Genomic DNA, 23,139 nt, shown 5'->3' with positions numbered 1-23,139 from the left:
CTGTAGTCCAACAACATCTGGGAACCCACAGGTTGAGAACCACTGCTCTAGAAACTAGGGCAGGGGTATATCTTTTCTATTTTGAGGGCCACATTTTCTCACATTAACCTATCAGGAGCAGGCATGGTTGTGGTGAGTGACACCAGAACCCAAAGTGGCCCTGCGCCACCTTTTTTCTCTCTCTACCACCACTTTGTCCTCTTTCCCCCACTCTCAAAATTCCCTTTCTCTTCCTTCCTGCTGGGGGAGCGGGAGCAGACTGCTTTTGCCAGAGACTTGCACTGATCACTTGCAGTTTCCATCAGCCTCGGACAACATGGCTGATGGTCAGGGACGGTGGGGAAATTGTAGTCTCAAGGCCCACATGTTTGCAACCCCTGACCCACCTAGTCTGTGTTTGTCTATTCTGAATGGCAGAGGGTCTCAAAGGTCTCAGGCAGAGTCCTGGCCCCTGTTAGGATATTCCATTCCACCTTAAGTTCAGGCATGACTGTTGTGTGTCACATGCCTGTTTAAACTCCAGCACAGCTTGGTGGGAACTTCCGTTTTGTGTATAGCTATTGCTTATGCTGCTTGCTTGGACGTGAAGGGGGGGAAGACATGTTTTTCCTTTTGTCCTGATGTACGCTGAATAAACTGCTTGTAAATATGCTCATCACAGCCTCTCCCTGCCGCTTCTGTTGTGTAGCGTTTATTCTGCTGATTAGAGCATGCTCCAGCTTCTAAAGCTAGGGTCGCTGATGCTGAAGCAAGGACTGGGGATCACCCAGCACATCGGCCAGTGGGCTGGTGCCAGCTGTGGGCTTGCAAATTGCCCCTGTTTCCTTGGCTGCATCTAAACAGCCCCGCTGTCTGTGATCTCAATCAAAGATGCCAAGGATCAAATCTTCCTCAAGCAGGGTGTACACTGCACAACATTCACTGGCAAGCTTATTCGCTTTCCAGCTCCAAATTCCTGAAGCAACAGGCCCCTGGAAAACCTGCTGGCAAGATACAGAAGGATGCTTGGGGGCACTGGGCATACACATATTCTGTCCTCTGGAAATGCTTGACTCTATGAATTTAGCTCTTGTTGTTGTTTAGTTGTTGTTTAGTCGTTTAGTCGTGTCCAACTCTTTGTGTCCCCATGAACCAGAGCACGCCAGGCACTTCTGTCTCCCACTGCCTCCCGCAGTTTGGTCAAACTCATGCTGGTAGCTTCGAGAACACTGTCTAACCATCTCGTCCTCTGTTGTCCCCTTCTCCTTGTGTCCTCCATCTTGCCCAACATCAGGGTCTTTTCCAGGGAGTCTTCTCTTCTCATGAGGTGGCCAAAGTATTGGAGTCTCAACTTCATGATCTGTCCTTCCAGTGAGCGCTCAGGGCTGATTTCTTTCAGAATGGATAGGTTTGATCTTCTTGCTGTCCATGGGACTCTCAAGAGTCTCCTCCATCACCATAATTCAAAAGCATCAATTCTTCGGCGATCAGCCTTCTTTATGGTCCAGCTCTCACTTCCATACATCACTACTGAGAAAACCATGGCTTTAAGTATATGAATTTCACTTAGAGCTATTTGTGGGTAAGCATAGAAGTTACTTTTCCAGAGAGTAACAGGAGGTTAAATGCAACCTGTCTCTAAAGGGTGCTATATGGATAGTATGCTGCTAGCCTCAGTACTACAAAATCTTCATTAACTTCTCCAGATGTTTTTGGTGCTCTTTTCTAACCCTTATAAGATCAGTGGGCAAACTCAAGCATGCAGAATTATGTAGTAAGGGAATTATAGTAGGGATTTATTGTTATGCCACGGAACTGAAACCATTAGGGTTGGAATTGGTAATACCTGTAGGATTTTCCTGAAAACTCGTCTCTGTCAGGCTGTCTGAAATTACCAGCAACAACCACATTTGTTTGTGCCAGGATTGGGAAAACATCAGGCTCCACAATATAACTGCATGCCGTCTTCATAGAAAAGCTTCTAGACCTCACAATCCCAAAATTAAATGTGTAATATGGAAAGATATTAAATAACTGGAATCAAGGGTATAGGTAAAAAACAAAAAAGGAACAAAGCAGTTACGTTTTTTAACAGTTGTGACCTCAAAATCCATCTGTCAACTCCCCCCCCCCCCCCCAGGGCTAACTCATAGATCAGTTCATTCATTGACCCTATAAAAGCACCAAAGTGAGGGAAATAACAAACATACCGGTTCCAATGAACTTTGCCTTCCAGAGCTTGCATCTCACCAAGAACAGCAAGAAGGAGAGAAGATTTGCCACAGCCAACCTGACCCACAATCATTGTCATTTGGCCTGCAAAGCAACAACGGACTAACATTAGACCCTTTGATCCACCAATAACTGAATGGTCTTGGTTGCTTTGATCGTAACACGCATGAATGGTGAACACTGTATATATGAATTAGATGTTGATACTATTGATTGGCTGCTGTTTAATAGCTATTACCTTTTTAAGAATCTACTATTTTCTTATTTGTCAGTTATAGAAGAAAGGAAAAGAGAGGAGGAGGAGGAGGAGGAGGAGAAATCACTGTGTCAAATAGAGACATGTTTCTGCATAATTTTGTCTTCATTTCAATGTAACAGATTCCTGTTTCAGGAAGCTTTTAATGTTTTATCCCCCCCCCCCCTTTTCTTCTAAATGTATTTTTGCTGGCAACCCAGTCAGATGGGAGGGGTATAAGAAATAATAATAATTATGATGATAAAAAATATTAGTATTAGTATTATAAGTAGGCTACCTAGAAGTAAGCCCCATGGAGTTCAGGAGTTCAGGAAGACTCCCAGTTTAGTATGATTGCTGCTTTATAGTGCAATAAAAATGTATGTCTGTTCTGAGGTAAGTCGCATGAAGTGTGACTTAATCCAAAGTCAGTGTGCATAGGATTGCAGGTGTTTTCATATCTCCCATTAACATCGGTGGTTTAAACACGCTTGACTTTCTATTAACAGACATTTGTGTTCATCTCTAATCTCGATCTGTGTGCTTGCATGTTTGTACGCATACTCAATAAACTAGGAGTGAGGAACCCGTTGTTGAACTACAGTTCCCATCATCTCTGTCCTTTGTCTGGGGCTAATGGGAGTTGGGGTCCAACAACATCCGGAGGGCCACAACTTCCACACCCATCCTCTAGACCATCCCAGGGCTATGAGAGAAGGTATGAGAAATGAAACAATGTTGAAAATGTGAGGCTATTAATTCATCATACCTGTGGGAATTCTGATATCAATATTGGATAATGTGGCTAAGCCACTTCCCCAAGAGAAATACCCATTGGTTACCTGCAATAAATACCACATATTAGAACCACAAGAACATGCAACAATTATACTGAGTATGTGCATGCAGGAATCTATATAAAATAACCACTCTTACAAACTGTATTTTAATATTTTGTTGGAAGCCGCCCAGAGTGGCTGGGGAAGCCCAGACAGATGAGTGGGGTATAAATAATAAATTATTGCTGCTGCTGCTGCTGTTGTTGTTGTTAATTAATTAATTAACTAAACTGACACTCGTGGCTTTGTTTCCCCATAATACTACCCCATGGTTTGTTAAACCATGATTAGCATGGTGTGTGAAGACGGCCCAGCAGCTTAACTGTGGTTTATTTCTTACCAACAAGCCACAGTTTCTTTATTGATGCACAGACCTTAGTTTCCGTCAATTACGTCTTGGTGTTATGTGTGAACTCAGCACCCTGCCTTAACCACGGTTTGACTTTCAAACCCCAGACATTCACCTTGCTAAAAAGGCATGAGGCACTTGTTTGACTGAACTTTGGTGAAACAAGCCATGGTTTGCTTGATCACCTGTGACACAACTTTTGGTTTGCTAACCAAACCATGGCTTGGCATTATGTGAAAACCAGGCTGGCCAAAGATTTTAAAAACCCAGGAAAATGCCACAAGAGTAAGAATTACAAAGGAAGGAGGTGTTAGGGGGGTGGGAATCTGTGTATTTCACATTAAACACTGGTTTTGAACTTTTTCAGCCTAACATTTCATAAAACACATAATAACAAGGGTACAAAAACAACAAACCCAGTAACAGTTGGTAAAATACGTTTTATGCCATGCATGTCACCGGGGCATCAAAGGACACAATAATAACCCTGAGATGAAAAGTTGTTCTTTAAGAGAAAATGCAATCCCACCCAGAACAAAATATTCGCCATCACTTTCCTGGTTAGATGACCCACGCAACAACACAGCATCTGTCTTAACTGGCTTGAGCTTACACGCAATTCATTAATTGATTAATGAATTGAACAGCTGGCAGCAGATTCACTTAAAAAATAATTTGTTGGCTGCCCTACTGAAAATGCAAGTCACCTTGATAGCGCAGTCATCAATGTCTAAATGACGGGTTGGAATCCTTAGAGGAGGCTCATAGCTGTCCAGCTGCTGCCTCAGCGGCTGCTTTCGATTTATGGCTTTGGAGGGCTAGGCAGGTCGACAGCAGGGAAGAAGGAAGGAGAGACGTTTTGCAGAAGGTTAACACAGTAAGATAATGCATGAAAGGTATAGAAGCTACGCATGGCAGTAAAAGAGGCATTTCCTCCTGCGTACAAAAGGAACAACCCTTATAAGACAACACCGGCTGCAACAAATCTCCTCAAAGCAAGGAAAGGGGCTTCTGAAAAAACACTTTCAAGCTAGTTTGTATACATGGAGATTTAAATCAGCCAATCCCTCTGCTTCTTCATGTGTTAAAATGCCTTTCTGTGAAATCAAGAATGTCAATAACTATATGCAGTAACCAAGAGGTTATTCAAAGTGTTATCTCAAGTGTTCAAAGACGCATTCCATTGATGCAAAAACATTCAGAGTGTGAGGCAGGGCCAGTGAGATGTGTGGCTTGGGGTTCCTTGCCCCTGCTTTAAATGTATTCCATTTCACTGTGATCAAAATGTACTTTTTATAGCATTTCATTGTGTTGTTTTTAAGCAAAGGCGATGAACTGGGCCACCTCTGCAAGGCAGTTTGTTGCAGGTTCTGTGCCGTTGGTGTGCGCAAATATTTTTTTGCAATGTCTGCACCACGGCATCCTCTTCAAAATGCCATCCTGTTCTCACCCCTCCCCCGTTTAATTTGAATTTGCAGTTTCTTTGGAAACTCTGACAAGTGAAGAATAACCACAGAAGTGGTCCCAATTAAAAGGATGTGAAAATATAGGGTGGGTTTTCAATGACGATGAAGTTGTGTGGATGCTGCAAAAAAATAGGTAATGCATGCATAAACAGCATCAAGTACAAAATATCCTGCCATGTGCAAGAGTCCCAGGGTGACCTGTAGGAATGGGAGATGGGGGATTCAAATCAGTTCACATTTTAAAGTGAATCTGCCTAATTAATACTTTCTGAAACAATATGTGACCAAAACACAGCCACCTGCCAAATCTTGCACATCTCTGAATTTTGCAATGTGGTTTTCCAGTACAGTGGTACCTCAGGTTAAGTACTTAATTTGTTCTGGAGGTCCGTTTTTAACCTGAAACTGTTCTTAACCTGAAGCACCACTTTAGGTCATGAAGCCTCCCGCTGCTGCTGTGCCACCGGAGCACAATTTCTGTTCTCATCCTGAAGCAAAGTTCTTAACCTGAAGCACTATTTCTGGGTTAGCAGAGTGTGTAACCTGAAGTGTATGTAACCCGAGGTACCACTGTAATGTGTACAAAAATGCATAAAAATGTGCATAAAAATGCATATACTGGTGAAAACGACATATAAAAATGCATTATACTGTGGGCAATTTATCTGCAAAAATGTGTATTGTGGGCAAAATTGCATACAAAGATGTGTACATTCAGGGGGAAATATTGCACTGGATGCTAATGAATTTTCATGAGGTTTTTTTTTTACTATTGCAGACTGATGTGGAAAATGAGAAACTGTAATTAACAGATCCCCTTATCCCCAGTCACTAGTGTGCTTGGTTCAATTTTATAAAGAGAGAGGCACTTACAAGTCCCGTGTGCTTCTTGCAAGACTCGCATGTTAAGGCAGTTTCTCCTTTTCTCCAGCTGTCATCTCCAATCTCGTCACTTATGAGAAATTCATTCAGTTTTTGCACACTGGGACAAGACATGGAAAAAGACAAATTGTTACAAGTCATAACAACACACTGAGAAACTACTGAATAACGATTACAACATCTTCATGGCATATGGTGTAATCCACTTGTTCCAACCGCATGTTTCTTGGCACTGTGACAGATGCTCTCTGGACAAACAGTTCGTCACAGAGCCAGAAGCGCTCGCAAACTGTGCCATTTCCAACTGAGAGTGGCAGTGCTGCAAAGATCCCACGATTATTTTCTCTCCAATGGGAAAAGAACATGTCTACACTTTAAAGGGAGGGATGTTCTAGCCCAGTCATTATCCTAACCTAAGTTGGGAATTTAGGTTCATATGGGGAAGAGCTCAAATGCAACCCTTCGTCACCTGAATTTGCACTCGGGTCCTGTTTGTGAGCTTCGCATAATAGGTATCTGATTGGCCAGAGTGCTGGGCTTGATGGGCATTCTTCTTATCTTAGTTTAAGCTGGTACAACCAAGGAAGAATTTTACCTAGCAGTGGACAAACTTTCTTCAGCTCGATTTAGAAATGGGTCACCCATTACGAATACGTTTGAAGAAGTAGGGGGCCACGGGGAGGACTTACTGAGATGATTCTTCAACATCAACTTCGTTGGACTGGTCATGTTGTGCAGATGCCTGATTATCGTCTTCCAAAGCAACTACTCTATTCTGAACTTAAAAATGGAAAGCGTAATGCCGGTGGTCAACAAAAGAGGTTTAAAGACTCTCTCAAGCCAAATCTTTTAAAATGTAGCATAAACACCAACAACTGGGAAACACTGGCCTGCGAGAGCTCCAGTTGGAGAACAGCCTTTACCACAGATGTCATTACAGACTCACTATTAAAAATGTGTTTATGCAAGACAATCTTACTCAGCTACGAATGATCGCCAACGAAGATTACATTGGTTTAAAATTACCTTTCTATTTTATCCAAATTTCAGGCACTAATCTAGCTCAAACACAGCTTTCCAAACACCCATAAAATGATATTTTTAAGGCTTTCGTGAGAAAGTCTGGAAGTCCCTCATTTTCTATTCTGAACTGGAGAACTTTGGGGGTGATAAAGCACACCTTATATTTGACAATCTGCCAAGATGTGTATTTTTGAGCCAGGAATTGCAAAACATGGTGACATCATTGGATTTACTTTGCGCTACCCTGCTTATCTAGGTGGCTTCCAGACCGTTTTGTTGGTGGGATTCAATTGCATACCAGCAAATCCAGGTTGTAAAATTAAATGTATATGGCATTGTTGCACAACAAACCCACTTCCAAAAGAGTCTGGACTTTCTGCGGGAAGGAAAGTGATGAGAAGATGCACAGGAAAGTGTGGGGTAGAAATTGATTAGTGCAAAGTTGCACAACCTGCCTTCAAAATAAATCAGAATGAATGTTCAATAAGCAGCCAACACTGTACAACCTACCCCTTGCAAACTTGGTGCAAAGAAATCAGGATGAATGATCAATAAGCAGGTTAATGGAAATCACCCTGGTCTTTCAAATGACCACACTCCTAAGGGAGTTTACATTGACATAAGCTAAGATTCCTTCTTTAGTAGACTGCAATGGTGAATTCAAAATTCAAATGGGATTCATTCACAAAAACCCATAAAAGGTTGTCTACCAGTGCAACACGCCTATTCCCTAAATGAAGGGGATTGGCAGACCCAATTAACCACTTAGTTATCCTGGGAATAGAGCACTTAATTCTATATGCTAATTGGATGGGTGATAATGAGGATAGAGTGGCCCAGTCTATATTCACTGGGGTATTGCCTTGGCTGTAAGAGAAAAAATAAGAGGAGGAGGAGGAGGAGGAGAAAGCTTCTTAAAGGTTGAGATTTGTCTTGGCAAAAAATGGGATCTTTGGAGAGCTCAAATGTGCAAAGCAAGACAGACATTCTCTATTTGGTGTTACAGCTGAGCTAAATATAGCACACAGAGAGAGAGAACATTTAAACAAATAGAAGGCGGGTTTGGAGACTGGAAGGAAAGATGGAAGATACCATGTTTAGGGTTAGAAAGCAACTTTCTTCCAGACTTCTCGTTGGACTGACACCTCTGTTCCCCACCACCTCAGTTGTGGAAATGCAGCCGATTTCCGTTCAGTTTAGGAAAAACAAAGATAATTCAGAATCCGCGCAAAGAAAAGGTCTGATCTGTAACTTACATAAATTCTGCGCATGTATTTTTCCTCTGTTTTGCTTGCACTAACCACCACCTCATTGGCTGGGGCAAAGAATTATGCAGGAGAAAAGTGGTTAAAATCGTTAATCAAAGAAGAAGAGGGCGGAAGGTCAGGAGCAGAGCAGGTGCTTTGCTCAATTAGCCACACCCATTAATTTAAGTGGGTCTAACATTGAATAAAACATTAACCTAGGTTCACTAATTTTAATGGCTCTGCTCTGAGTAAAAGTTAGTTGTCTACAACCCACGACTGCCTCAGACTCAATCTTCAATTTGTGACCAGACTGGGAAAGATCCGTCTGAAGCAATGGAGGGTTAGCTGTAGATTAGCAAGACTAGGGTTGCCATATTCCCCAAAAGTGAAAATCCGGACAAAGTTCTTGAGCTTTTTTGGGGAACATCTCTCCACCAAAATTAAGTTTTTTGGATTTTTAAAAATCCGCCTGGATGCCAATTTCAGAGCCTGATTCCAGGATATATGGCAGCCAAAGACACAATATCAGACTAGACTGTCCAACAATCTTACATAATAAATTATTATTTGCTTATTACATTCGCATACCACCTTTTCCTTCATGGAGCTCAAGGTGGCATACATGGTGTGTTTTTTTCTCACAATGAAGTGACCCGGACCTTGAGATCATCATCTGAGGTCCTTCTTCACGTGCATCCTCCATGAGAGATCCAGAGTGTGGAAACAGGAGAAGGGGCCTTTGTGGAATGCTCTTCCTAAGAAGGCCTACCTGGCGCCATCATTACTTAACTTTAGACTGTACTTATCTATAACCAGGCCTGCTGGAAGTGGGGCGGTGGTGATGTTGAAGAAGAAGAAGAAGAAGAAGAGGAGGAGGAATTTGGATTTGATATCCCGCTTTATCACTACCCTAAGGAGTCTCAAAGCAGTTACCATTCTCCTTTCCCTTCTTCCCCCACAACAAACACTCTTTGAGGTGAGTGGGGCTGAGAGACTTCAAAGAAGTGTGACTAGCCCAAGTTCACCCAGCAGCTGCATGGGGAGGAGCGGAGACGTGAACTCGGTTCACCAGATTACACGTCTACCGTTCTTAATAACCACTACACCACACTCGTATTTCTTGTTTTCCTCTTGGCTTTCATGTATCTATGTGGGGAGGTTGTCTGTCTGCCTGTTTGGTTCAGGTAGGTAGCTGTGTTGGTCTGACACAGTCGATTAGATAGATAGATAGATAGATAGATGATAGATATCAGTCCAGTAGCACCTTAGAGACCACACGTTGGTATCTGAAGAAGTGTGCATGCACACAAAAGCTTATACCAAGAACAAACTTAGTTGGTCTCTAAGGGTTAGGTTTTTTTTATATATTTTGCCTGTTTGGTTGTAAGTCACTTTGGGTTGCTCTGGGCAAGATAAAGCAAGTATTCAATAAATAATAACAACAACCCTGTGAGATATGTTAGGCTGAGAGGCAGTGACTAGCCCAAGCTTTGTGGCTGAGTGGGGAATTGAATCATGGACTCCCAGGTCCTAGTCCAACACTCTAGCTGTTTCTCCACACAGGCTCTTGGCATATTCCTATGCATTAAAGCACATACAGTGGTACCTCTGGTTATGTACTTAATTCGTTCCGGAGGTCCGTTCTTAACCTGAAACTGTTCTTAACCTGAAGACCACTTTAGCTAATGGGGCCTCCTTCTGCTGCCACGCCGCCGGAGCACGATTTCTGTTCTCATCCTGAAGCAAAGTTCTTAACCCGAGGTACTATTTCTGGGTTAGCGGAGTTTGTAACCTGAAGCGTCTGTAACGTGAAGCGTATGTAACTCGAGGTACCACTGTACCTGATGATGGCCTTGACAGCAAATCGAACAACTGTGGAAAGCAGGAACAGCGGTGTGACCAGGATGTGGAAAAGCGACAACGATGCAAAGGCCTGGGCTGTAGTTGGTGGTTCCTCTTTAATATACGTGTATGTCACAAAGGTCTGTCACGTCAGGAAAAAGAGGGTGTTGGTTATGTTGCTTCGTGCAGAACAAGCGAGGCAAAGAATGTGTGAGACGGGAGGAGGGGGTTGGAATGCAATGCTCTTTGCATTTTAATGACAAACTATCTAATTTGGATAGATGGTTTTGGAACCAATTTTGGAACCAATACGCAAAGTGAAACCAAATTTTATTCCTCAGGGATTCACACCTCTCTGAATTTTGCAACCATAAGTGTATAAAAATCAGGGTCCTCTGAATCCAGTTTGTTAATCTGGATCGGACCCGATCCTGTCTTGACTGATCTGGACCCCTTCCGATCCATCCCGGATATTATTGTTATTGTGAGACTCTTTGATTTAGTTTATTTATTTCGTGAAATTTATAGACTGTAGAGAAAAGCAACAACTCAGAAGAGGGTTTACGAAAAAGATAAAATAATATTGTCACTTTAAAAACCACAACAATAATTTGAGGCCTACAGGATGTCAAAACCACAGTAGAGTAGACTGAAACAAACTAAAACTCATGCAAGTTTTCTAAACATCCGGGTAGGCTTGCCAAATAAGAATATCTTCAGCAGGCTCTGAAAAGAATAAAGTGAAGGCAGCTGCCTGATATCAATAATAGGCAAGGAGTTCTCAGGGCTATTTAGTGAGATGCAAGTACCATGGCTTCCAACATGGGGCACACGCCCCACAGTAGGGCAATTTGATTTTTAATGGGGGCAATTCGAGAATGAGTTATTTACAGTTAATAGCCTTTTAGGCTTACTCCACATGACTAGGAGTTCACTTTCTAAATAATAAGAATTATATGTCATGGGTGGGGGTGGATCAGAATTCTAGAGATGCTTAGGTGGGGCATGGCCAAAAAAGGTTGGGTACCACTGTGTATGTATCCTAAACAGGTAAATAGGTGTCCTGTTGCCACTGCTGCTGCTCCTGGACCACTGATACAAATACAGTGGTACCTTGGTTCTCAAACGCCTTGGTTCCCAAATGCCGAAAACCCAGAAGTAAGTGTTCCAGTTTTCGAACGTTTTTCGGAAGCCGAACATCCGATGCAACTGTCGGCTAATGTTTCCGGGGCACCTGCACCAATCAGAAGCCGTGTCTTGGTTTTCAAACATTTCAGACGTCAAACGGACTTCCGGAATGGATAAAGTTTGGCGCTCTTTTTTTTTTGCTATTTATTTTGCGTTTTTGTTTTTGAGGCATTTTCGGTTACTTTGTTATTGTGACTGTGTGGAACCCAGTTCAGCTACTGATTGATTGATTGTGTGGCTGCAAAAATGGATAAAAGCTCTCCATTCAAACAATGACTATCATCAGTGCAGGTATGAAAAGTATTGAATTTTAATTATTATCATCTACAATACTGCCATTTATTTTATAGTACAGTACATTGATTATTATCAGGGACGTGGGTGGCGCTGTGGTTAAAACCACAGTGCCTAGGACTTGCCGATCGTATGGTCGGCGGTTCCAATCCCCACGGCGGGGTGAGCTCCCATCTTCGGTCCCAGCTCCTGCCCACCTAGCAGTTCGAAAGCACCCTTCAAGTGCAAGTAGATAAATAGGTACCGCTTTATAGCGGGAAGGTAAACGGCGTTCCGTGTGCTGCGCTGGTGCTGGCTCGCCAGAGCAGCGATGTCACACTGGCCACGTGACCCGGAAGTGTCTGCGGACGGCGCCGGCTCCCGGCCTCTAGAGTGAGATAAGCGCACAACCCTAGAGTCTGACAAGACTGGCCCGTATGGGCAGGGGTACCTTTACCTTTACCTTTTTACATTGATTATTGCTTTCATTTTATGGATCAATGGTCTTGTTAGATAGTAAAATTCATGTTAAATTGCTGTTTTAGGGGTTGTTTTTAAAAGTCTGGAAGGGATTCATCCATTTTGCATTACTTTCTATGGGAAAGCGCGCCTTGGTTTTGGAACGCTTTGCTTTTGGAACAGATTAAGTTTGAGAACCAAGGTACCACTGTAGAAATACAAGTAGGAAGTATGCTTGGCAACACTTATCCCAGTCCTCCAATGGCTTGGGAATATCTTTTGGAGGTTTTCCATTTTCTTCCAAGCAATTTCAGAAAAATCCTGAGCTAATCTCAGGACAGTATTGTGTGGTAAGTGATTTGTCATCTTTAGTTAGAATCTTTCTCCATAAGTTGTTGTTGATGATGTTGTTGATGACGATGATGTTTTACATCTGGGAACATTCAAGGGGACATCTGCCCTGCTGTCTGAAATAATAAAATCTACTCTACCACCTCAAAAATCTAGCAGTTCATTCTTCTGTATGTCTACAGCTAATTTAAAAGTTTGCTTAATAAACCACCCAACATTCACACACACTCCAAAAATTAATTCTTACCGCAAGAACAGCTGCAATTGGTATAGCTGCATTCATAAAAACTGTGGAAACAAGCACAACCATAAATTATATACAGCAACATTTGTCAATGTCTGAACTATACTATAGATGTTTGCTTTAAGATTATTTCCTGCCCGGACAACTCCTTAAGTGGAGGTTGGGGGGGGGGAGCTTTTCCTGTCAAATGAAAACATACTTGGAAATATTATGGTTTGTGTATTTTACTGAGCTGGGGAACATATTCCCGAAAGAATTGTCGGGTTGTATGCCACAGTTAAAAACGTTGGCTTGGTGGGGAAAAGGGAATTATTTAAATTGCTGAGGTTATGTTAACCTAAATCAAAGGCCATGAAAAAAATAAACAAACTCTGCTATATCAGCTGCCCATAGATGCTGCGTGTGATTGTTAATGTAAACTAAGGGATGTCAACAAGCTTAATAAGGAAGGTTAGATGATTATTTGGAGAGATCTCATCGTGCTTGTCCCAGGGTATGAGAAAGGCAACAGGAGGTCAGGAAATCATTTCTCCCCAGCCAAGTTTCATAAACTTGCAAGCTTCACAAGGCTTTTTTTTCCATCTTGGAAGACAAAGAAAACGTAGCGATGCTGGAAGCTCATCTTGTGGGAAAAGGGACCTGCTCTGCTGCATGTGATCTCTCTTCCGTCTTTCTGCTAAGGTTGGGAATGGAGAGGTGACTGAATCCTGGGAATTGGCAGAGGGAGAAAGAGCATTGCCCCTGCAGGCCATGGGGATAGCCTTCCCAGTCTTGTAAAATCCGGGTCAGAAGCCACATGCAGGAAGTATGATAATTCAATCATCTGCCTTGGAGCTCCCTAATCAGCTAAAATAATAATAATGTTTAACTGGCGGACCTAAAACTAGGAATGACAACCAATTACGATGAATGTCGGTCAAAGGGCGCTACTGAAATCATGGCCTGCCTGTTGGCTTCCCACAAACATCTGGGTGGTCGCTGTGGAAAGCAGGATACTGGACTAGAAGGGTCTTTTTTGATCTCATCCAGCTGGGCTCTTGTTACTTTGCAACATTTCGCAGATGACAACAGAGACTCTGGAGGCTTGCAACCTCCAGAGCAGTTTGGTGCAGGTCTGTGTTGAAGGTGCCCATGGCTGTGGGCAGTTTTTGTGGCAGGTGCTGCCTCTAATGGCTCTATAAGACCATTAGAAGAGACTGCTTTTTGAAGCCAACCTGGTGCCTCTGGGTGGCTTACAATAAGGTCCGGGGTGTTTACAGCACTCTTCCCACCTGTGATTTTCAGCAACTGGTATTCAGAAGCATGCGGCTTCCAACACTGGAGGTAAAATATAGCCCTTGTGGCTAGTAACCACTCTTTAAAAGCCAGCTCCATCTGGTACACTGGCTGAGACCCTACCTGCCTGCCCACTGTCTCGCCAGAGTGGTGCATGCTCTGGTTATCTCCCGCTTGGACTACTGCAATGCACTCTACATGGAACTACCTTTGAAGGTGACCTGGAAACCACAACTATTCCAGAATGTGGCAGCTAGAATGGTGACTGGGAGCGACCACTGAGACTATATAACACCAGTCTTGAAAGACCTACATCGGCTCCCAGTATGTTTGCGAGCACAATTCAAAGTGTTGGTGCCAACCTTTAAAGCCCTAAATGGCCTCAGCCCAGTATACCTGAAGGAGCATCTCCACCTCCATCGTTCAGCCCAAACACTGAGGTCCAGCTCCGAGGGCCTTCTGGCAGTTCCCTCACAGCAAGAAGTGAGGTTACAGGGAACAAGGCAGAGGACCTGCTCAGTAGTGGCACCTACCCTATGAAACACCCTCCCACCAGTTGTCAAGGAAATAAACAATTATACAACTTTTTGAAGACATCTGAAGTATAGGGAAGTTTTTAAAGTTTAATGTTTTATTATGTTTTTGTATATGCCGGGAGCAGCCCAGAGTGACTGGGGCAACCCAGTTAGATGAGTGGGGTCCAAATAATAGAACATTGTTGTTGTTGTTGTTGATAGCCATCACTACTGCTTATGGAAACAAATTCCATAGTTTAACAAATAACATAACTGGCAATCTGTTCTATCCACCCAAACAGTAAGATATGGCAACATTTAATTATTCCATGCTTTTAAGTGTGTGTGTGTGTGTGTGTAGTATGCCTATTCCTGTACCTATTGTTGTGACTTTTGTATTTTATAGCATATGTGGCATGTGTGTGCTTTTAAAAAAGCATTTATTCTAATTTGTGCACTGCTGTTTTTGCGTTTGTCTTTGGACAAAAAGGGAGGAGGGTCAAACAACAAGATGGTGGCCTTCCAGCCAGCCTGCCACACTCAAGGATATATACTTACTAGAGAGAGACGTGTAAAGAGCAAAGGTTTTGAGGCTCGTCAGCTCCTTCACCCTCGTTTCTTCTACGCTTCTGCAGAATATGTGCTCCCAGGCATACAGCTTTAAAAGCTTGATCCCTTTCAGTATTTCATTGGTTTTCTTCAGCCTCTCTGTGGAGTAATCCTTTCCATCGATGGGAAATGGAGGGAGAAAAGGGGAAAAGAGCATTAAACCACCCATTTTTAAAAATGCAAATAAACAATAATAAATATTTTAGCAAACTATGGATCGTGCCAAACTGCAAAGTGAGGCCACAGGGTGGAGAGGGCAGAGACTGACAACCCATAATGTGTTGCTGATCCTTGAAACCATGGATTGAAGATCAGCTGAAACATCAGGAGCTGTCTTACGCTGTCAATGTTTTTTTAAAACATTGTTGCCACATTTTCAAAGCAGTTCAATAGTTTTTGATGCAAGAGTTATGGTACAGTCAAACCTTGGTTGTCGAACATAATCCATTCCGGAAGCCTGTTCAGCTTCCGAAAATGTTCGCCAACTGAGGCACGGCTTCTGATTGGTTGCAGGAGCTTCCTGCACTCAAGCGGAAGCAGCGTCGGATATTCAGCATCCAAAAAACATTCACAAACCAGAGCATTTACTTCTGGGTTTTCGGCATACGGGAGCCGAAACGTTCCAAAATGGAGGCGTTCAGGAGCTGAGGCTTGACTGTAGTCAGTTATATCACTGTTCCTTTGGTTGAGCTGAAACCACTAAGTGCCCATCTAAACAAAGATGATGATGTTGATAATAATAATAATGATGATGATGATGATGATGATGTCTGGGATTTGAAAGTCAAACCATGATTAAGGCAGGGTGCTGAGTTCACACTTAACACCAAGACATAATTGACAGAAACTAAGGTTTGTGCATCAATAAAGAAACTGTGGCTTGTTGGTAATAAATAAACCACAGTTAAGCTGCTGGGCCGTCTTCACACACCATGCTAATCATGGTTTAACAAACCATGGGGTCCTACTCGATGGTAGGATGAGCTCCTGACAATATTATGGAGGAACAAAGCCACGAGTGTCAGTTTAGTTGTTAATAATAATAATAATAATAATAATAATAATAATAATAATAATAATAATGCTATTATTTATACTCCACCCATCTGGCTGGGTTTCCCCAGCGGCTCTGTTAAGCAACATAGAGCCATAGAGTTGTAGAGTTGGAAGCGACTATGAGGGGTCATCTAGCCCAACCTCCTGCAATGTAGGAAGCATTTGCCCAACCTGGGGCTCGAACTCACAACCTTGAGGTTAAGAGTCCCATGCTCTGCTGACTGAGCTACGTCCAACAGTGTACCATAACCAGGCACAGAACTCCAGTGTGTTACCACTCCGGTCGCGTGCTTTAAATAGCTGCCAAGTCTCATGTGTGGAAAAACAACTTACAAGCGTGCTCTTCTGAGCCTCGGCCAACTTTGTCGCTATGAAATATTGTATTGGAGCCAGCAATACAATGACTGCAGCGCCGACCAAGGCACTCTGGCCAAGTAAGTTGTAGAGCAGGATCACCCCCATGATAATCTACAAAAAAAAGGGGGGTAGAGAAGACTTAGGAAACATTGCCAGTTCTGTAGTTCAGTGCACAAACCTGTATGAGATGATCTAAAGGTGAAGCTGCCAAATTCAAAATATGCTGCATAATGCTTAACTGTAAAGGGTGTGTAACAAAGGCTACTAAGTTATACTAAGTCAGATGCGGGTGACGCTGTGGTCTAAACCACTGAGCCTCTTGGGCTTGCCGATCAGAAGGTCGGTGGTTCAAATCCCCATGACGGGGTGAGTTCCTGTTGTTCTGTCCCAGCTCCTGCCAACCTAGCAGTTCGAAAGCACACCAGTGCAAGTAGATAAATAGGTACTGCTGTGGCAGGAGGGTAAACGGTGTTTCCGTGTGCTCTGGTTTCCGTCACGGTGTTCCGTTGTGCCAGAAGTGGTTTAGTCCTGCTAGCCACATGACCCGGAAAGCTGTCTGTGAACAAACGCCAGCTCCCTCAATCTGAAAGCAAGATGACCGCCAAAATCCCATAGTTGCCTTTGACCGGACTTAACAGTCCCGGGGTCCTTTACCTTTTTACCTTACCTTATTAATGTATGTTCACGCCATACATTTAAAGCACTATTATACCACTTTAAACAGTCATGGCTTCCCCCAGAGGATTCTGGGAGCTGAAGTTTGTTTAAGGGAGCTGAGAGCTATTAGGAACTTGCCCCCTCCGCCCAGAGCTACGATTCCCCAAATTCCCTGTAAAGAGGGATTTATTGTTAGGCCACTCTAGCAATTGCAGTTCTACGTGGGGGATTGGGACCTCAAAACAACTCTCAGCACCCTTCACATTAGTCAGCTCCCAGAATTCTTTGGGAGAAGCCATGACAGTTTTAAGTGGTATCGTAGTGTTTTGAATGTATGGGGTAAACGTGGCTGTAGTATTGATTGCTCTGCCTTGTGGTGGCTATCCGAAATCTCTGGCAGAGGAGGTTTTTCCCCACCCTGCTACCTGAAATTAGGGTGGGGGGGTTCAGGGCAGAGGGCAAACCTGTGGCCCTCCAGCTGTTTTGGGGTTCCTACTCCATCTACCCCCAAGCCAGCATGGCCAAAGGATAACTGCAATGCATTTTGTGGGGGGCTCCCCTTGCACTTGATCTGGAAACCTCAGCTAATGCAGAAAGCTGCAGCACGGTTGCTGACAGGAGCAACACCCTCTCAGCATGTAACATCTCTGCTCAGAGATCTACACCGGTTACCAATTTGTCACTGGGATAACTGCAAAGTTTTCTCGCACCCGCTAGCATGTTTAACAGCTGCATAGTAAAACTGCAGGAAGTCCTCAACAGCTTGGGACTAGTTCACTTGCAAGATTGTCTTACACCATTTGCAGTAAATCATTCGTTTAGTGTGGTGGCAGCTACACTTTGGAACTCCCTGCCACTTGACACCAGGCAGATGCCTTTGAAGCACCTGCTCTGCTTAAGACATTTTTGCCTAGGCAGCCTATCCAGACGCATAGATGCTGATGTCTCTTTAATCTCTTTTCAGTTTTCTGTTGGTTTTAATCGTTTTTTTAAAAAAATGTTTTCAATTACTTGGTTTTAACTAATTAAAAAATTGTCCAGTAGCACCTTAGAGACCAACTATGTTTGTTCTTGGTATAAGCTTTTGTGTGCATGCATACTTCTTCAGATTTTTTGGTTTTAACTATTCTTATTTATCATTTTAATGACCCAGATTCAATCTTCCCTGTCCGCCAGTACAAAGGCTGTTGTGCTAGCCTAAGAGGCAATAACAACAGTTGTGCAATATGAAATCAAGTGCAATGGTTGCACTAGCTGCATTTAATTCTTCCCAGTATTTCTTGTAAGCAGCCCAGATGTTTCGTTACAATCAAGCAGTATACGAATTTTGCCAAATCCAGCAAAATAAAGAGTTGTGCATGATGAGAGTTGTAGACAAGCAACATCTGGAGGGGCATGGCAATCTCATCCTCTGCTTTAACTGGTGATGCCAAGAATTGAACCCAGAAGCACCTCCATCCATCCATGTGCTGTAACCCTGAGCTTTGGTCCCTCCCTTAAGGCACCATCATTCTTTAAGATTCAGTAAAGTTGTGGGGGGGGGGTTGCAATGAATGAAATGAAATCTGTTGTGTCTTCCAAAAATCAGTCCCTTACTTCGATGCTCTACCTGAACGGGCATAGCCCATAGATTGGGACACAGGAAAAGGAACCACATCAGTTGATTAGTTTCAATGGCGACCAAGTTATTGATCTGTCCCAGAGTCATCTCTCCCATGGACAGGTTGGATGTGGAAAGTCTCAGCATCTTATTATAGATCATTGCCTGTGGAAAGAAGCAGGGCAAAATGTTGGTGGGTGGTATACATTCCTTTTCTTTAAATTATTATGATTTGTTTGCATATTTAATGAAGGAAAAAAGGAGAAAAACATTTAATGTGAAAAAATAGTATATAAATGATACTGAGATGTCAGGGACCGTACTGAGGAGGAATGGTGGGAGCCACCCCTTCCCGCTGATCCTGATCCTGAATCTTCCCAGGAGCAGGAGGACAGAATAGATTTAGAACAGTGGTTTGCAGAGGGACATAGTTCAGAAGGCAGAAGCTGGGAAATACTGGATGGGGAATAGCCAGCAGAAGAAACACCGGAAGAGAGAGAGTTAACAGATTCACAGTCTCTGGATAGCATCCACCCCCCTTCTCCGAAGTCTCGAAGAGCTCAGGAAGTATCAGAACAGTAAAACGCAGAGGGTACAAGCTCAGATTACAAGACGTAAGAGTGACATGGATTAATAGGGACAGAGGGGGGAGTATCCCTTAATTGGGAGCACCGCCATTTCTAGGAGACGGGTTCTTTGTCCTCTCACTGTGATTATTAAAGATTCTAACTGGTAAGGTGTTCCTTTCATTTGATCTCTTATCTACTGCCACAGGGGGAGGAAGCCAATTCCCCGAAGCCTGACATGAGACTAACAACAACAACAAAAAGACCATCATCAATTCACAATCTAAACACAATAACTATCAGTATTGTATTTAGTTAAATGTGTAAGTAGAAAGAAGCCCTCCAAATGTCCAGAGAAATATCCACACAAAACTGAAATATGTTCAAATGTAGCAAGGGCTGCCTGCAATAGATAGTGGGTATTGCTGTATAAGTCTCTTAGCAACCATAAGGGCTCATAAAATCTGCTTTTGACGTCCTGCCATTAATCTCCATACTACAGGAATGAAAGTTCATGATCCCTAGGGATGTGCTCCACAAGGAGCTGGCTTGAGGCCTGAGGCCCATTGGCAGACCAACACTACGCTACAAAGATGTCTGCAAACAAGACATGAACGTTGGCAACATCAACCTTCCTTTGTGGGTATCTCTCGCAGATGACCACAGCACCTAGAGGCAGTCAGATGGTGTATCCATATCAGTGACCAGAGGAGGAATCAGAGGCAGATTTGGGGAGTGCTGCTGGTTCGGTCACACTAGGCGTGGAACCTTGGGGGCGCTGAAGGGAGCGCCGTAACTCTGCTTTAGGATGGAGCATGAGAGACGGGGGCGCCGAATTTCGGCATCATTTGCGGGTGGTGAGAAACCTTCCCTCAGCATCAATCTGTAGGGGGCAAATGTCACAAGACAGTCTGGGAGGGGGTTCATTACAGATTTATGAATTGTGGGTGTTTTTCTGTACCCCTCTTTCTTTCTTTTCAATCCAGAAAAAAAAAAAGACTTGCCACTGCTTCAGGCCAAGGTTCCTCTCCTCAGAACAGCCTTGCAACATTTCTGGGCCAGACTGGGCATGGGAACGATGTTTCGTTTTGATGCAGTGGCATTCCTACGGACCAGGAATGTGACAGGGCTCCTCTGAAGAGGAAGTGTGCCAAAGCTTATAAAAAGAAAAAGAAAAAAATACTACTCACAGCCACCTCATAAAAATGTAAGTGAATCTGAAAGTAGTTCAAATTACATTCTCCCGTTGCCCCTGAAAGTCGACAATATCCCTCCCCCACAACCTTTGTGGGGGACGAAATGTTGTTTGAAGGTGGGGTGGCGGCTAAGGGTTGGAGACTTCTGCCCAGTTCAATTTTAAAAGCCTGATACCACTTGGTGGGGCAGCCCGATATAGCTGGCTCCAGCCTTGTGATTCAAATCAGGCACCCCCAGCTGGTTTTGGACTACAACTCCCATCATCCCTAGCTAACAGGACCAGTGGTCAAGGATGATGGGAACTGTAGTCCCCAAACATCTGGAGGGCCGGACTTGGGGATGCCTGGTTCAAATATTATTTCTTTAAAATTTCTATCCTGTCATTCTTCCCAAAGGAGCCCAAGGTATAAAATACCCAAACACGAAAAAAGTAAACATAATTTTTAAACCCTACAAACTTATGAAAACATATTTTAAAGCAGTTAATATTGTCAAGATTGCCAGACAATGTCTTTTAGTCCTCAAGTGCCTGAGTAAACAGTAATGTTTTACAATATCTCTGGAATGTTATTAATGAGGGAGCAGGTGCATCTTACAGGGGAGGGCATCCTATAAACAAGGAGCCACCACCAAGAAGGCCCTGTCATGAGTCAATGCCAGCCAGGCAGCAGCCAGCAATGGCACTATGATGGAAGAAGGGTGGGATGAAGCAAGATGTAAACAGGTCTTTTGCCTCTTCTATCAGGTACAAAGGACACTGGAGAGACTCCTTAATGCCATCCAAACAGCCGAACACTTTTTATCAAATCTGCCCCAATCCTCCTGGTCCAATTAGGCCAAAGTATGGATAATTTGAAGCCTTGACCAAGCCGTTTCACAGCCTGTGGAGTAATGCCTTTATTTACCAGCAAAGCTCCTCGTAGATTGATGCCTGTTTCTATGGTAACGTAGTAGGAGGCCTGGAGAAAGGTCCTTTGCAGGATGAGGGCCAGGAAGAGGAGAACTGCCAGGACATAGGCGGTTTTGAGGAAATTGGCTGAAGTGAGGAACGGATCTGTAGAATTCTACGGAGCAAAACGAAAGAGATTGTTTCAACTAAGAGAAAATATTGGAGGTCTAACCAAACAGCAAGGAAATGAAAATAATAATAATTAGCTGTCACCCAATTAAAGAAGGCCTAAGGCAATTCACCTGGAAAAAATGCATAAACGTGAATGTGAATAAACAATAATTGCTAAGAAAAGACTACAATTTTTCTCTAAAGTATCAAAAAGAAAAAGTACAGTTAAAAATAAGAAGACTAAAATAATTCTGGAGTCTCTGATAAACAATAGTTTGTTGGTTGAAGAAACACACACACACCCTTCCTCCCCCTGTTACATTCATGATTTGTTAAACCATAGTTTCCTGTGACATACGGATTGGGAAGCTTTTGGTATAAGTGCTTCTTACAAACCAGGGTATCAAATGTCTCAACTTGGTCTGTTTAAAAAGAAAAAGCCTATTCAAATGATACTTCCTTCCCCTGTCACCTAAATTTTAGGTCCCATAAACAATAACCAACTGAGGACCAACAAGCCATCTTCCTAAAAAATATACTCTAATTTTACTTACTCTAACTGGGTAAATAGCTCCAGAGGTTAAGGCAGTGTAGTTTGCAGACGTTGCATTGGTCTTGAGAATGTCGTCTTCGGTCTCGTTAGAAAAACTCATAACGATGCCGGAAATACAGAGCGGTCCAGCAAACCCCAGCAGGTCGGCTAAGTAACGGAAGGTACTGCTCAGAAGGATTGGCCGCCCGAAGGCGCGATACATGGCAAGCCAGATGGAAGGCTTGCGGTTTGGCTTGTCTTCCACTTTTTTCTGGGAAAGAAATAATAATAATAATAATAATAATAATAATAATTTATTATTTATACCCTGCCCATCTGGCTGAGTTCCCCCAGCCACTCTGGGCGGCTTCCAATCGAGTGTTAAAAAAAATACAGCATTAAATAGGCTGGATGCAAATTTTCAAAATAAATAACCTTTTTTTTTTCTTGTGAGGATACTGCTATGCTTCTCTTCTAAAAATAAATCGACCCAAACAGAAGCATGTTTGTCCTACAATAAATCTCTAAAACTGAATCGATACAGGGTACATTGAGATAAAGGGGCTTTTCTACGTAAATGAAGAACCAGCATGACCGATTCCCCAAATATGGATATAGTGGTACCTCGGGTTACATACGCTTCAGGTTACAGACTCTCTAACCCAGAAATATTACCTCGGGTTAAGAACTTTGCTTCAGGATGAGAACAGAAATCGTGCAGCAGCGGCCCGGTGGCAACGGGAGGCCCCATTAGCTAAAGTGGTGCTTCAGGTTAAGAACAATTTCAGGTTAAGAACAGACCTCTGGAACGAATTAAGTACTTAACCCGAGGTATCACTATATTCATGTTCTGTCCGATTTGCACCATTGCTTGGGAAATGCGAAGAAATATCAACGGAAAACCAGATTTAAATCATCTATTGAAACTTGTTGCTTTTCTCACTGATTTCAGCTCATGAATCAACTCATTGGTTGGAGCTGCCTTCATTTAAAGCAGGGGCAGGGAAAACCTTTTGTTGTTGCTGCTGCGAGGGCCGCATTCTCTTCATGGCAACGTTCTGGGGGCCGTGTGCCAGCGGTGGGCGGAGTTAGAAGCAAAAATGGGA

At 43.2% G+C, this 23,139-nt stretch overlaps 1 protein-coding gene across 15 annotated transcripts in view; it reads right to left on the bottom strand.

Moving 5' to 3' along the window:
• Positions 1 to 23,139, bottom strand: part of ABCC9 (ATP binding cassette subfamily C member 9) — a 91,724-nt gene that overhangs the window by 52,914 nt on the left and 15,671 nt on the right. For 10 of the 15 annotated variants that reach the window (XR_014502590.1, XM_083401746.1, XM_083401745.1 and 7 more), the window contains 11 exons: positions 22,056 to 22,304; positions 21,347 to 21,505; positions 18,688 to 18,843; positions 16,398 to 16,532; positions 14,958 to 15,120; positions 12,613 to 12,653; positions 10,094 to 10,236; positions 5,974 to 6,082; positions 4,342 to 4,452; positions 3,216 to 3,288; positions 2,190 to 2,295 (listed from right to left, as the gene is read on the bottom strand). Coding sequence is in view for 14 of the 15 variants with exons in the window: in XM_083401746.1 (XP_083257872.1) it covers positions 2,190 to 2,295; positions 3,216 to 3,288; positions 4,342 to 4,452; positions 5,974 to 6,082; positions 10,094 to 10,236; positions 12,613 to 12,653; positions 14,958 to 15,120; positions 16,398 to 16,532; positions 18,688 to 18,843; positions 21,347 to 21,505; positions 22,056 to 22,304 (1,445 nt within the window). In the remaining variant the exon portion in view is untranslated. Of the gene's footprint in view, positions 1 to 1,825; positions 1,865 to 2,189; positions 2,296 to 3,215; positions 3,289 to 4,341; positions 4,453 to 5,973; positions 6,083 to 10,093; positions 10,237 to 12,612; positions 12,654 to 14,957; positions 15,121 to 16,397; positions 16,533 to 18,687; positions 18,844 to 21,346; positions 21,506 to 22,055; positions 22,305 to 23,139 lie in introns of all 15 variants that reach the window. The other 5 variants (XM_083401735.1, XM_083401742.1, XM_083401743.1 and 2 more) reach the window with 1 other exon arrangement.

The sequence above is a fragment of the Podarcis tiliguerta genome (genome assembly GCF_965153285.1).
Source record: "Podarcis tiliguerta genome assembly, chromosome: 10".
Lineage (NCBI taxonomy): Eukaryota > Metazoa > Chordata > Lepidosauria > Squamata > Lacertidae > Podarcis > Podarcis tiliguerta.
This window is presented reverse-complemented; position numbering and strand designations above follow the sequence as displayed.